Source organism: Buteo buteo, chromosome 29, assembly GCF_964188355.1.
Source record: "Buteo buteo chromosome 29, bButBut1.hap1.1, whole genome shotgun sequence".
NCBI classification, from domain to species: domain Eukaryota; kingdom Metazoa; phylum Chordata; class Aves; order Accipitriformes; family Accipitridae; genus Buteo; species Buteo buteo.
In genome coordinates this window covers 2,434,687-2,448,286 of record NC_134199.1, presented here as the reverse complement: position 1 = coordinate 2,448,286, position 13,600 = coordinate 2,434,687, and the positions used below count along the sequence as shown (strand labels likewise).

Here is a 13,600-nt window from a genome sequence, read left to right as displayed (position 1 = left end):
TGCAGAGATGGGAACTTCATGGTACCGTGGTACTGATAAGCTGCATATTTGCCAGCCTGGGCCAATAGTTTGTCATATTTTGACAAAATGCTGTCCTTTGTGTTTGCTCATGATGTCATAATAATACCAGACCACACCTCCATTCCAACGACTACCCCTCTCCAGAGTGCGACCACTGCTCGCCGAGCCTGTGCTCTGAAATTTTGTTAATCTATACCTTTAAAAGCGAAGTGAGAGAATTTTATACCAATCATAATAAAGGTATGTATGACTAGAGTCACTCAAGCTCTACCTTGGAAGACTTGTATAAAAATGGCCTAAGAAAGGGGGGGATGTTAGGGAAGGCATTATTGGAAACAAGTCAGGGAAGATACCATCACGGACTACCTCTGACTCCTGGGATCAGCTGACGGGCTGAGCCTTACACACACCCCCCCCCACCCTCAGGGACGCCTTTGGGTAAGATTTAGACTATATCGAGTGCTTAAGCAGAAAACTTAGAAATCTCTCTATATAGAGTTGCTTTTCTTATTTCACGTGCTGTATTATTCATAATGTCAATGTTTACACATGCTTTCGCAGACAGTGTATTTATCACCGGCAATCCATAAGAAACTGTATTTCTGTTGCTCTAATAAACCGCACTATTCGTTAAGCTAGCCGTAAAGGTTTCTTGCTGGGCCCCGCCAAACTCTCTAAGTCCGGCCGTGTGAGTCCATGGAGCACAACTAAGCTGAAAGCGCGGTGCACTCTTAGTGCATCCGTAACTGCGAGAGTTCAGTAAGTTGAACGCGACCGGACTAATAGTGCCAAATGGGACATCGCTCCGAATCCAAACCTAGCCGCCCCCAGCCCCTCTGATATCGGAGGACAAGCTGGAACACAGGAGGGTTTATTTTCTGCCAAATTACTCTTTCCCGCGACGCCTGGCCGGCGGCGTCCCGCGCTTCCCCCCTCGGCACCAGGGCCCCGGTTCCCCTCAGCCCCCCGCCGGGGCCGGGGTCGCTCTCCCCCGGGGCCGTTGCCGGCCTGCGAGGCCGTTGCGGGACCCGTTGTTTTAACGGTGTTTCGGGTGTGAGGTGGGGGTCTAACCCGGGGTCTAACCCGAGCTCTCCGTGCTTCCCGGCCCGGCGGGGAGAGGGGACGGGGCTCTACCGGAGGCGACCGCAGGGCGGTGGAGCCGGGGGCTGCTCGGGGCGGATCGGAGGGCAGCGGCCGGTGCGCGGCCCGGGGCCGGGACGGGGGTGTCCGGGTCTCGGCGCAGCGGGAGAGGTGGCGGCCGGAGCGGAGCTCTGGGCCGGGGCGGTGCAGCCCCAGGCCGGCCTTTCTGCCCGGGGCTGCCGGGCCGTGTCCCAGCAAGCGTGGTGGGGTCGTTTGGTTTCCTCGAGAGCCGTGTTTCCTTCAGCCTTTCGAAATGGAGTGGTGCGGTGTGGAGATGGAGAGCTGGGGATGGACAGAAGTGACAGCGTGGGGGGCTGTCAACGTCGGAGGGAATTCTGGTTCGAAGACTGACTTCTTCCTTCCTTTCTTTCTCTTTAATGATTGCAGCAAGGGCTAGCAGCGTGGGCATTTGTCATTTCCTGAGAAAACTTTGGAATTAAATGACTTGTTCCACTGCCAACGTCCCGACTTATCCTTAACCAGACAGTGAAATCTGTATCTGTGCAGCTGGGGCAGACTGGTAAGACTTGGCCATAGCCATGACACAGCCACGCAGGGTTTCGTTGACCACTCTTCACGGTCCACCGAGCAGCAGCTTTGTGAACTCTGGGAAAGGCAATGGAGAGCAGTGCCAGAACCCTGAACCAGCTGCAAAAACTGTTCGAATTGCACTTACTCTCTTCGAGCCGGACCACAAACGTTGTCCAGAATTTTTTTACCCAGATCTTCTGAAGAGTTGCGAGAAGGTAAAAGGTGGTTCTTCAGGAGACAAGGTAAGTGTCCTCGTGGCCTGTGGGGAACCTGTGTTGTATCTGGAGATTTCAAAGGCTTTTTCAGTATTGCTGTTTTAGTGGTGTTTTGAGAGTTGGTTGTGTGTTAGCTGTGAGGTGCTAAGAGGTGGAAGGAGAGCGGTCAGGCATCCTGCAGGCAGAAGAACTGGCTTCCAGGCAGGGGTTCTTGTTGTCAGGCCACGCTGTTGCAGTCCCTTGCCTTGGCTGGAATCTCACGTCAGAAAGGTGATGTGTTGGTGGCAGAGTGTGGGAGGTAATGCTTGCGTTGTTTGGAATTGCTTGACCTGAAGTGATTTTTGGTACGTGGCTTGCTAGGAGCTATGAGGAGCTCTTTTCCAAAGAGCATCAAAAGGAGAGATGCTTCTACGATAGGTGGCTGTGTGTTTTTTGGGACTCTGCCCTATTGCACGTGAACATTTCCACCTTAGTGGTTGGCATCTGTTTCTGTGTGGTGGACGTGGTGCTTTGAGGCATTGCCTGATAGTTCTGTTTGCCTGTTGAAAGCCGTTTCTCAGGACACAATGGCGTGCAAACTTCTGTAGCATCTGATCTTTGTCTTATGGGTGTTTTTCTATGAAAAGAAAGTTGATTGGATTCTACTAATTTTTACTGTTGCTCTTCAGAACTGTTTAGCAGTCAGTTGATGCTTCATGCTTCTTTGGTTGGTTGGTTTTTTTGCAAGTCAGGAGAAGCAGAGACACGTACGGAACTAACTGAGAGAGCACCCAAAAGCTGGAGACATTCTCAGAATACTGTACTGAAGGTTGATTTGTTTGAGCTTCTGCCTGGATGTTCTTGTTGTGATGCATTTAATGCATGGGTTATTGGTGGCAGTGTGACAGGATTGATTCTGATGTTTTTTTCTCGCTTATTTGTAAAGAAGACAGACCGTGCTGATCCTTTTAATGATGATGAAAAAGAAAAGCATGAAGAGGAGGCTCTTGCTAGGAAGTTTGAAGAAAAACATGTTTGTTTATCTTCCTTATATTATGTTATCCCTTAGAATTGGCAATGCTGTTCAGCTCTCAACCAGTTAACACTGGTTGGGTTCTGCTGCTGCTAGGAGCAAAAAAGGTCTCATTCACTTTTCTGTACTGGAGCCAATGTCAGTGTCCTGTATCAGGGCTATCCCTGTGGTAACTGGAAAAGAAGGATGAAGACACTGTCAATCTCTTATTGTTTAGGGTGGCAAGAGACATAGAAAGGACCGTATTCAGGACTTGATTGATGTGGGGTATGGATACGACGAATCTGACTCCTTCATTGATAATTCTGAGGCAGTGAGTACTGGGGCAGGTGTGAGGGTGGTTAAAGGCAGCTGCGTGGGGGGGTCTGAGCTGGCACCTGGGGAGAACCCAAACTGGGTGCAAGCCAGGAGTGTGCCAGGGCTGGGGAATGAGAGATCCTGGGGCAACCACGTGGCAGGAGAATGCTGGTTAGCAGGCATGTCCATAGCCCTGTCTGTTCTTGGGGGAGCACAAATCCCACGCCATTCTCCAGGCAGCTCAGCTACAGAATAAAGTAACAAAGCTTACAGTGCCAATAGATTGTTCTCTGTTATTTCCAGTACGATGAGCTTGTTCCGGCTTCTCTTACTACAAAGTATGGAGGGTTTTACATCAACTCAGGAACACTGGAATTTCGTTCAGCATCTGAATCTGAAGATGACTATGTTAAAGAGGAAAAGAAGAAGTGTCCCAAGGTCAGCAAGCCAGCTTTCTGAATTACTTCTTCTGTTAGAGTTTGGAGGGTTTACTGCATGGAAGTGTGTTGACATTCCAAGTAGAGTGAGATTTGTGAATTGATGTGGAGAGAATAGGGATGAGCACTTGAAATCCCATTCTGTCTGCATATTTGATAGTAAAATGAAACATGTCTGCCACGGATGAGACTCTGGTGGGGTTGCCTGGTTCCTAGAGTAGAGGTGACAGCAGCCCCTTGTTGCTCTGAAAAGTCGCTTAGTATTATGGGGATGGAGAAACTAGTGCTTCTCTTTGGTGTCAGTTCGAGACAGCACTGTGGCTATGAGGGGAAACAGCAGGAGCACCTGGCATCCCTTTGCCTTTATTGATGGGATTGTCTCTGGTGCAAAAGCTAGGTGTGCTGTGAAGTGTTGAAGACAGTGTGTACCAGAACCATGGTGATAGATGTCTGGGGTTTGGGTTAATGTGTCCAGTGGGGAAGGAGCTGTTCTCACATTCTTGGGAGAGGGCCCGAAGTGGCTCTGGGGGATCAGGTCCAATTCCATGAGCAGCAGTTGCTTTGATTTTGACTTGGTTTTAACCCTCTCCAGAAGCGGAAGTTGAAAGATGGAGGTGAAAAAATGAAGAAGAAGAAGAAAGATGATTCTTATGACAAGAAGAAGAAATCCAAAAAGTCCAAGTTTCCAAAAGCTGGGTAAGGAGGAGGAGGCAGAGGAGGAGGAGGAGGAGGGAATGCTTGCTGCTTGACAGCTTGCTTCAGGGTTACAGGTGGCATTTGTTATGCTGCAGTAGTACCTGTTGCAGTGGGGGGTGGCTTGAGTGCATGCTGCATAAACACCAGCAGGTGAACCCCTGTTGCTTCCAAAGTGGGAGAAAAAAGGCAGCTGACAATCAGGGAAGGAGCAGAGCTGCACAGCAAGAGTGTCCCAGCAAAGAGGGTCAGAGCTAGCTGCAGTGTTGGTGTTTCTTGGAGCTCTGTTTAGGCGCTAATGGTGGGAGCAGATACTGGAGAGCCTGAACAGAAGGAAAAGGTATTTGCTGTCCTGGCTTTAGTAGGCAAAAAGCGTCAAGCTGCTGTCATGCTAACTCTCTCTTGCTTCAGTTCCTCTGCACTAGTTGTTTGTGCATTTCCCAATCTTCCTTGCTGGAATAATGCGTGTAGCTAAATAAGAGCATAACTTAGTGGAGATGGTTTAAGCTCCATCATCTCTCTACAGTGAGGAAGGACTTGTACATCAATGCGAGACTTGCACTGTGGCAGCCCTGCCCTTGATGTGAGCAGTTGCACAGGTGCTGAACCTGTTGCATGAGTCTTTCTCCTTCCCCTCGGTTTCAGGTTGCACAGCTGTGAAGAGCTTTACCTTGGGATCTTTAGAGTAGGGGGCCATGGGTGGAGAGACAGTTGCTCTGTGGAGGGCAGCTACACTCTAGACCTTAAAAATGGAAGCCATGGCTTAATTGTGAAGTTGAGTTGAGAGGCAGAGAAGTGTGCAGAACAGCTGTGTTGTGTATCCTCAAGTCTCCCTGATTTCCAATAGATGGTTATATTTTCCTCTGCTCCAGTAGAATCTGATTTAGGGTAGTTCCATTAAACATCATCCAACTTTCCTGTCATTCCCCACCTGTCGTTTCATGGGCAACACTTACTGAATCTGACATAGAAGTCGTGGGACAAATGGATTCAGAAAGCGTAGAGGATTACAGAAAAGGAACTGAAACTTAAAATTTAAAGTTGGGTAAGTGAACACGTGATAGATAAGTTATTAGAAAAAGAGAGAGATAACTGAATGAAAATGCCTTATGTCATTTAGGGCATCTGGTTCCAGGTGAAGTGTCAGGACTTCAGTCTTATCCTTAACTCTCAGGTATGACTTTAGGATCATAGAATCATAGAGTATCTCAAGTTGGAAGGGACCCATAAGGATCATCGAGTCCTTGCAGGGCAACCGAAAACTGAACCATATGACTAAGAGCAGTGTCCAGACGCTCCTTGAACTCTGACAGGCTTGGTGCCATGACCACTTCCCTGGGGAGCCTGTTCCAGTGACTGACCACCCTCTTGGTGAAGAACCCTTTCCTAAAATCCAGTCTGAACTTCCCCTGATGGAGCTTCATTCCATTTCTTTGTGTCCTATCGCTGGTCACCAGGGAGAGGACATCAGCACTTCCCCCTCCACTGCCCCCGTTTAAGGAAGGTGTAGACTGCGATGAGGTCACCCCTCAGCCTCCTCCAAGCTGAATAAGCAGCAGGACCTTGAGAGGCCATAGAATATTTTTTCTGGTGTAATTGGTTAAGGGGCTAAGCTTTTCCAGGGGATTGGAGCATATGGCTGAAGTGAACTGGGATGAATGTATCCTCGTCTCTTCCCCTTCATCTTGTATTCAGTTCCCTTCCCTCCTCCACACTTTGTTTACAGCTTTACAGTGTTAGATGCAAGTAAGGAGAAGAAGAAATACTCCGGCCCTGTTAGTGTCAAGGAAATGCTGAAGAAGTTTCAGAAGGAGAAGGATGCTCAGAAGAAAAAAGATAAAGAGCAGAAAGTGGCGACTCCTTCGCTGGCAGAACCTCCAGCCCCAAGGGAGGTGGAGGCGATGCCTGACCCTTTGCTCTCACTCTTCGGCCATGCCAGTGATAACGACCTGCTTCAGGCAGCGACGGCTATGGACTTGTTAACTGACCTAGACCTGGAGCGTCTCCACAGTGAATCCCCAGAAGGGAGTCCCTTTCCTGATGTGGAGGATGGGAGTGATCCTATTGGGATGGGCTTGGAGCAGGATTTCAAGCAACTGCCATCCCTCCCAGAAGGCCTGCCAGCCCCCTGCACTTCAGCTGCGAGGAAGAACTGCAGAATAAATGAGGCCGCTGACATCCTTTTGTTCTTTTTCCAGATACTCTGAAACTAGATTAAAAGGCATAGTTTGGGATAGAGGGCTTGAGTGTGTTGATTCTAAAATCTAAAGAACCGTCATGTCGTTTGGCTTGTACTTTGTCCCTCTCTCCCTGCCTCCAGCTCCCCAAGTTGCATAAGAGTTGCATTTATGTTGCTTAGAGAACCCCTGCCAGGTCCCTGGTCAGTGCTGTGTTTGTCTTGTTCTTCAGCATAGAGCTGCAGACTCGGGAGCTGAACAGCCAGATCCGGTCAGGGGTGTACGCCCACCTGGCTGCTTTCTTCCCATGCAGTAAGGACACTCTGGTCAAGCGTGCCCGTAAGCTTTATCTCTACGAGCAGGTGAGTGAATTTGGCAGCACAGCCCTGTCTCGTGTGCACGTTACCCCTGATCTCCAGAGCACAGTTGTTGTCTGCTAACGTGGTGCTGTCCTCCACTGAGCACGGTTCAGGCAGCACATCTGGTGGCGTGGATTCAGAACTGGCCGGGTCTCGACCTGCCAGATTTGGGTGTCTTGGCTGGAACACCCCACGCGGAACTTCATTCTGTTCTGTGACTGCTCTAGGGTGGCCGCTTGAAGGAACCTCTACAGAAGCTAAAGGAAGCCATTGGAAGGGCCATGCCAGAGCAGATGGCCAAGTACCAGGAGGAATGCCAAGCCCACACTCAGGCCAAGTTTGCCAAGTAAGCTCCTTGTTTGCTTGTTATGCATCTGTAGCTCTTGTCAGCAGGCTCCCTGTGACCTGTAGGCTGCTTTCATGAAGTTTGCCACCTATTTTTGTTCTGTAGTTAAAAATTGCTGACGGGCATCAATTGGCCTAATTAAGCTGCGTGCGTTCTTTGTGCTACCTATGGCAATGCCAACTACAGCAGCATCAACGGGACCAGAACTTGGCTGAAGTGTTTCACGTCTGTGCGGGCATGTCTTTAGGAACGTGGCAGTCTCAGAAGAGTAAGGCTGGATTAGTCCCGTGGTCTCTATCACACAGTACTGGGAGCTTTCTTAACCTTGAGCACTTTGCTCAGCTTGCAGCCTAAGGCCCTCTTCTCGTGCGTGTGTTATCCCTGACTATTGAAACCTCTGAACAGTGTTGTTCAGAGATACTTAATCCTGTTCTTGAATCTCCAGGACAATGACTTTCACGTTATCTCTGTCTCTGTTTTAGGATGCTGGAAGAGGAAAAGGACAAAGAGCAGCGAGATCGAGTTTGTTCTGATGATGATGAGGATGAAGAAAAGGGAGGGAAGCGTGTCATGGGACCGCGAAAGAAATTTCAATGGAATGATGAAATCAGGTTTGCGTAATTTAGATACTAAGTGATCCCGTGACTTCTCTTATTCTATGCAGTTGGAAGTGAAGCATTTTGGTATTTGTATCTTGTTTTCAGAGCAGCGCTGAACATCTGTAGTAACAGTCAGCTTGGAGGTTTGTGGCAGACTGTGGTGTTTATGGAGCCACTATTGCATTTATTAAATCTCACCCTTAAATGCGTTGCAAAATTAAGCTGGTTTCAGGCACCGGCCAACTCTGAGAGAAGTGCTAAGAAGCCTCTGTGCTGAGGCCAAAAGAGAGGGACAGATCTTTGGGAAAAGAAGGAACTTGGCTGAATTGCTGAAATCCTGCAGACTAGACTCTCACCAAGACCAGATGCTGGTTGTGAAAGCAGTTAAAGCTAATTGGGGATGGGCGCCCCTGGCATCCAGGTGTCTGACAAAGAACAGAGTGCTGGGTGAAGGGGAGAGTGACGAAAGATAAAATGAGAATCAATCACGCTGTCTTCTTGATCTTATTCTGTACCAAATTGGGGTGCTGCTCCGAGGATGGCTGATTCATTTAGAACAAAGCAAGCTTCACTTCCTGCCTTCTCATTGCCTCTCAGCACGAAGGTCTGCCGAGAGGTTCAGTTCTGTGGTTGTTAATGACGCCTGTAATTCTGGCGCTGGTTTACTACCTCTGCTGTTTCAGGAGATTAAAATGGGAAGGGGTAACAAGGCTTTTCTCCCCTGGCGCGTTGATGTGCGTGCACACGCAGAGCGAGGAACGTGCCTTTCCCTTCCTCTTTCCTGTGGAGGCAGTGCAGGGTCGGTTTTATTAGCGAGGTGCTACACAGAGCCAGGCGTGTCTTGGCGTATTTCTCCAGCCCTGGATAAACAGGATGACCTCCAACTGGGGAAAGTTGATTCACGTAACTGTATTTGAAATCTTCCTGTTCTTCAGGGAGCTGCTTTGCCACTTGGTGAAGATTAAGTTGGATGGTTATGACCTTGACAAGAATAAGGCTCAGTCCCTAGAGGATTATGTGAAGACCTTCCTAGATGGAGAGGTGAAGCCCCTTTGGCCAAAAGGCTGGATGCAGGCCAGGTGAGCAAGAATCGAGTTGTACTCTAGGGATTCCTTGTCCTAAGGGACCTCGGAAGGTCATTAGTCCTAACCCTGCTCAAAGAATGGCTAGCTTCAAAGTTAGATCAGAGTGCTCAGGGCCTTGTCCTGTGGAGTTTTGGACATCTCCAAGGATCGACATTACCACAGCATCTCTCTGGCTTTTGTTAGCCAAAATGGGAACATGTTAATGCTGACAGCTTTGGGTTCAGAGCACTGAACCATCCCCGGTGGGACACGGCAGGATAGTTCAGGCCTCAAAAAACTCTCCAGTGTGCACAGCTTAGGATTTACCCTCTTACATGGTAAAAAAAAATGAAATAAAAACCCTGACAGGCCTTCAAAACAAATGTCCGCTTGTGCTTTGCCTTAGGGATTGTCCCTGAGGGCCTTTGCCCATCCTTGTCCCCTCTGTGCTTCCTGAAGAGATTTTGTCTGGGTGTGGGACAACCAGTCAAAATAAGTCAATGGCCACCCTGCTGACCTGCGACAACCGCAAGGTGAACTTCCACATGGAGTACAGCTGTGGTACTGCTGCCATCCAGCGGAAAAAAGAGCTGGCAGATGGGCAGCACTTCTGGGAGATCAAGATGACTTCTCTGATCTATGGCACAGACATGGTACGTGGGGCAGAGTTGCTTATGGGTACACGAACTGTCCAGTATTCTTTGAACAGGACAGCAACCTTCTCCAGCAGTTCGGCTGGGCCACCTCACTTAGGTAAGGAAACTGGAGCTGGGAGCCTTCATGTCCATCCTGATACCTCTGACGTGGCTTCACCAAAACCTCTGGGTGTTTTAGACTGTGCCAGGAAACAGAGGGGAGAGCTGGAGGTGGAGTCTCGGTTGTGTTTTCTTGCTCGAAAAGACACTAAGCTTGTGTTCTTCTTTCTGGCCTTGCCTCCCAGATGGTGGGAATTGGGACGTCGGATGTGAATCTGGATAAGTACCGCCACACCTTCTGCAGCCTGCTGGGCAAGGATGAGGACAGCTGGGGACTGTCCTACACAGGTAACGCAGGCAGGGCAGTGGCAGAGGGCAGGAGGGCTGGAAGGGCAGCAGTGGGCATAAGTGTTGTTGAAAGGGGTTGAGAAGTAAACGATCTGAATGGGATTGAGGCCAAAAAGGCCACCAGGCCTGCAAGTTAGTGACAACAGGAGTGGCTGCCTGCAGCCCTTAGCTCTTGGAGCATCTCACGTCGCCTGTGTTTTGCAGACCCCTTAGGATTGGTGCGTGAACCTCCAGGGCACCTGGACTGCCAGTTGCATGTCACTGGTTGGGGGTTTCAGTGCCGCTGCCTGCACTCTGGTATTGCAAAACCTCAAGTTTCCCCTTTATGTCACCCACTCTGGGGTGGGAGGGCAGGGATCAGGCAATGGAGGGATTTTTTAGGCACTGAGCAAGGCTGTACCAGTGGGAATTCGCAGTGCAGGAGTTGTGATAGATTAATGGAGCACAGGCTTTCCACTGAATGACTTTTTTTTTTTTTCTTGTTTTAAGGACTCCTGCATCACAAAGGAGACAAACCCAACTTCTCTTCGAGGTTTGGCCAAGGCTCCATCATTGGGGTGCATTTGGACACGTGGCACAGGACACTCACATTCTTCAAAAAATGCAAGTGCGTAGGTAAGAGCAAGGGCAGCTGCAGCAGCCAGCAAACAGAGGGATTGGGAGCGGGGAGCAGTGCAGCTTTGGCTGAACTCCGAGTTTGGCTGCAGCAGGACTGCAGGAGAAAATGCTGGCAAAGTAGATGACCAAGGTGTGAAGCAAGTGGGAGGAAGGTTACATTTGTTGTTTAATAGATGCATTGAAAAGACCTGTTGACTCTGAGGTCCCAGCTCTGTCCAGCAGGTAAACTGCAGCCAAAGAGCTGAGCTTCATCTCCTGACTTGCTCTCAAAGCCATTGCCTCTTCCTGAAGGATCCATCCCTCTTCTCACTGTCAGCAGAGACAAGATATAAGGTGGCCTCCTGGTTTCAGAGCATACTAGACTCTAGTCAAATCATGGACTTGACTCATCAAAATACAAAATCAAAGAGCAGCTCCCTCCTCCTAATTGTCATGTGTTGGTTAGGTATCTGCCATGAACTCCTCACACTCTGGGGCACGATCGAGCAGCAGCACGTAGGGAAACGGGCTCCTAGAGATGCATCTGCATCACTGTTGTGAAAGAGCAGTTACTTACAGGAGCTGTTAGTGATCTTTCTCAAGTCCCTGGTTGTGGGAGCAGCTCGGAACACCTGGCATTTGTTTTCGAGTGAACGTTAGAATTTGTTGTGCTGCATGTTTGCCAAGCCTTTGAAGTAGTTTTACAAGGTCAGGTCGGAGGACGGCCTGGTGTACGCCTGGGAAGATGTGGCTGAAGACAGTCACGAGTATGTGTGTGGAATGTATTTATCTTTAAGTGTTTTGAGAACTGGCAAACATCCCAGCTGAGCCAGATACGCGCTCCTGTTTTAGTAACATATAAGTATGCTGTAAGAGACAATAAAGAGGTCTTTTTGCCGTTGCTTCGGAACCATCTTGTCATCCTGAGGGCCTTTTTCACCCGGTGACTTTAATTGCTTTGCATGTTGGCTCCTGCTGCTTCTCCTGTATCAAAGACTGTATTAAACTGTAATAATAAAAGTAGAAACTGTCTTTCATTCCTCTTCTGGCCCTTGGAGGCAGGCGTCTGAAGGCGCTTGTCAAAAATAGCCACGCTAGCGCAGCTACCAGCCTGGAGGGGATGTTTTCAATGCAACACTTGTGTGTCAGATCTAGAGGAGGTAAAGGCAGTGGAGATTACCTTGCCTCTGCCCCGGGAGGGAGGGTTCTTGTGCTTCCCACTGAAACACCGGTCTGGCTGGGTGTAGTGGTGCATTTCTTCCCCCTCTCTGGGCTGATCTATGAACTTGGGAAGTCTCGGTAGGCCTTAGCATAAGTGTATTGAGTTGTTAAGTTAAGCATCCCTTGACTGCACCAAGAACTCTTGCATGGCTAAGATAGGGAGCTGCACTGACCATACCAAGGACTGCTGTTGCCCAGTGGAGGCTGAGGACGGGAGTAGGGATAGTCAGTAATTTCCTGACAACCTTGGGACATGTTTCAGTCCTCTCCTGACAGCCTTGGAGCATCCTGTATCTGAATCTTAAGTCATTCTCTGACAGCCTTGGAGCCTTCCTTATTGGAATTGTAACTCATGTGAAATGGTACCAAGGCTACTGGAGTCCCAGTAATTTGCTGATGACTAAAGCCAATCATCTCCCAAACCCATGAACAGCGGTACTGAGACCCTTTGAGCTCTCCTGCACTGCAGTGGGCTGCAACCAGCATCTCCCTCCGAGTGGGATGCTTCTCGGAGCTCGCAAACTCTTTGGTTTGCCAAGACCGGAGGTCTGTTGCTGAAAGCTGACAACACTTGGGCTGATACTCTCTGCTCCTTGAGGCTCAATCCTTTGCCCATTGAGAAAGATGCTGAAGCACTTGACGTGAGTATTTTCACTGAACTCAAGGGGAATTTTTAACAGGTATATACCTCTTTTACTTGCTTATGTATATCTCTTAGTGTCTTTGTACATGTGTGTGTGTACTAACCTGAATATTTTATAGCAAGTATATTACTGCTTTTCATCTATACATAAGTTATTGTTGTGAACTGTATTCAACTGTGAATGAATCTCTGGCTGCTATTATAATCCTTTTAGATATAAAGCGTTGACCAAGTCTGGGACTAGGAGTGGATCCAGCCACACCCAAGCTCCATCAGGAGTTTAGAAAGCAAGGGGGTCTTCTTTGAACCTTGTGACTCAACAGGAGGGTCTCCCCTACCTTTTTACATTCCTGATCTCTGTACATCAATTCTAACCCAATTTTCCTTTGTATGTTTCTCTCTTAACCTCTTGCACTGTGGGTTTCATAGTCTTAAGTTTGATTCTAACTTAGTTTTCCTTTGTATGTTTCATCTATGTATTAAGTAATAGAGTGAACCTTGCCATTGAATTCTGTGAAGTTGTGCGTTTATGTAAATTCCTATTAAATCATTCTTTGCTAGTACCATTGGAGGTGATTCTTTTGGTGGTCCAAACCCCTCCATGTTGCGACACTGGGATGGATCTTCAGCGGAGCCAGACTGGTGCCACAGCACCACGTGCTTGTGGCAGCCTGGCAGCAGAACCAGGTGGGCTCTGCCACTCCTGCAGGACTGGATGCCAACGCCATTCCAGTCCCTGCGGTTTCTGACTGCTTTCCGCAGGGCCTGCGGTCAGCCTGTGGGGCTTTTCCCCAGCCTTTGACCTCTCCTCTAGCGAGCAGCGCATTTGTGGATGATTTAAGTCTGAGCTGGCACCATCAGCAGAGGATACTGTGAGAGACAGCACCAAAATCTTTGCTAAAATCCAAGACCACCACATCTACCAGCTTCCCTTGGTCAACTCAGTGGGTGACCTGGTCATAAAAAGAAATTAAGTTAGTTAAGCAGGACTTTCTCCTTGTTAACCTGTCCTGGTTATTGTCATTGACTATGGACAACGGCTGCATTGTCTCTCAAGTGTTTTTCAGTAACTCCTGGAACAACCTTCTCCATGATTCTACCAGGCACTGAAGTGAGACTGACAGGTCTGTAACTACCAGGGTCTTCCTTCTTACCCTCCTTGAAGATTGGGACATTTGCCACCTTCCAGTCGATGGGGACCTCTC

General features: G+C 48.9%; 1 protein-coding gene across 1 annotated transcript; it reads left to right on the top strand.

The window, feature by feature from the left end:
* The first annotated feature begins 1,700 nt into the window (after positions 1-1,700).
* On the top strand, positions 1,701-12,946 carry LOC142045576 (ubinuclein-1-like). The gene is given in 10 exon segments (XM_075059256.1): positions 1,701-1,934; positions 2,833-2,919; positions 3,137-3,232; positions 3,520-3,654; positions 4,246-4,349; positions 6,073-6,567; positions 6,756-6,885; positions 7,110-7,228; positions 8,763-9,934; positions 10,424-12,946. Coding segments are annotated over 9 exon segments (1,548 nt in total). The 3' UTR covers positions 8,911-9,934; positions 10,424-12,946.
* Positions 12,947-13,600: the final 654 nt, after the last annotated feature.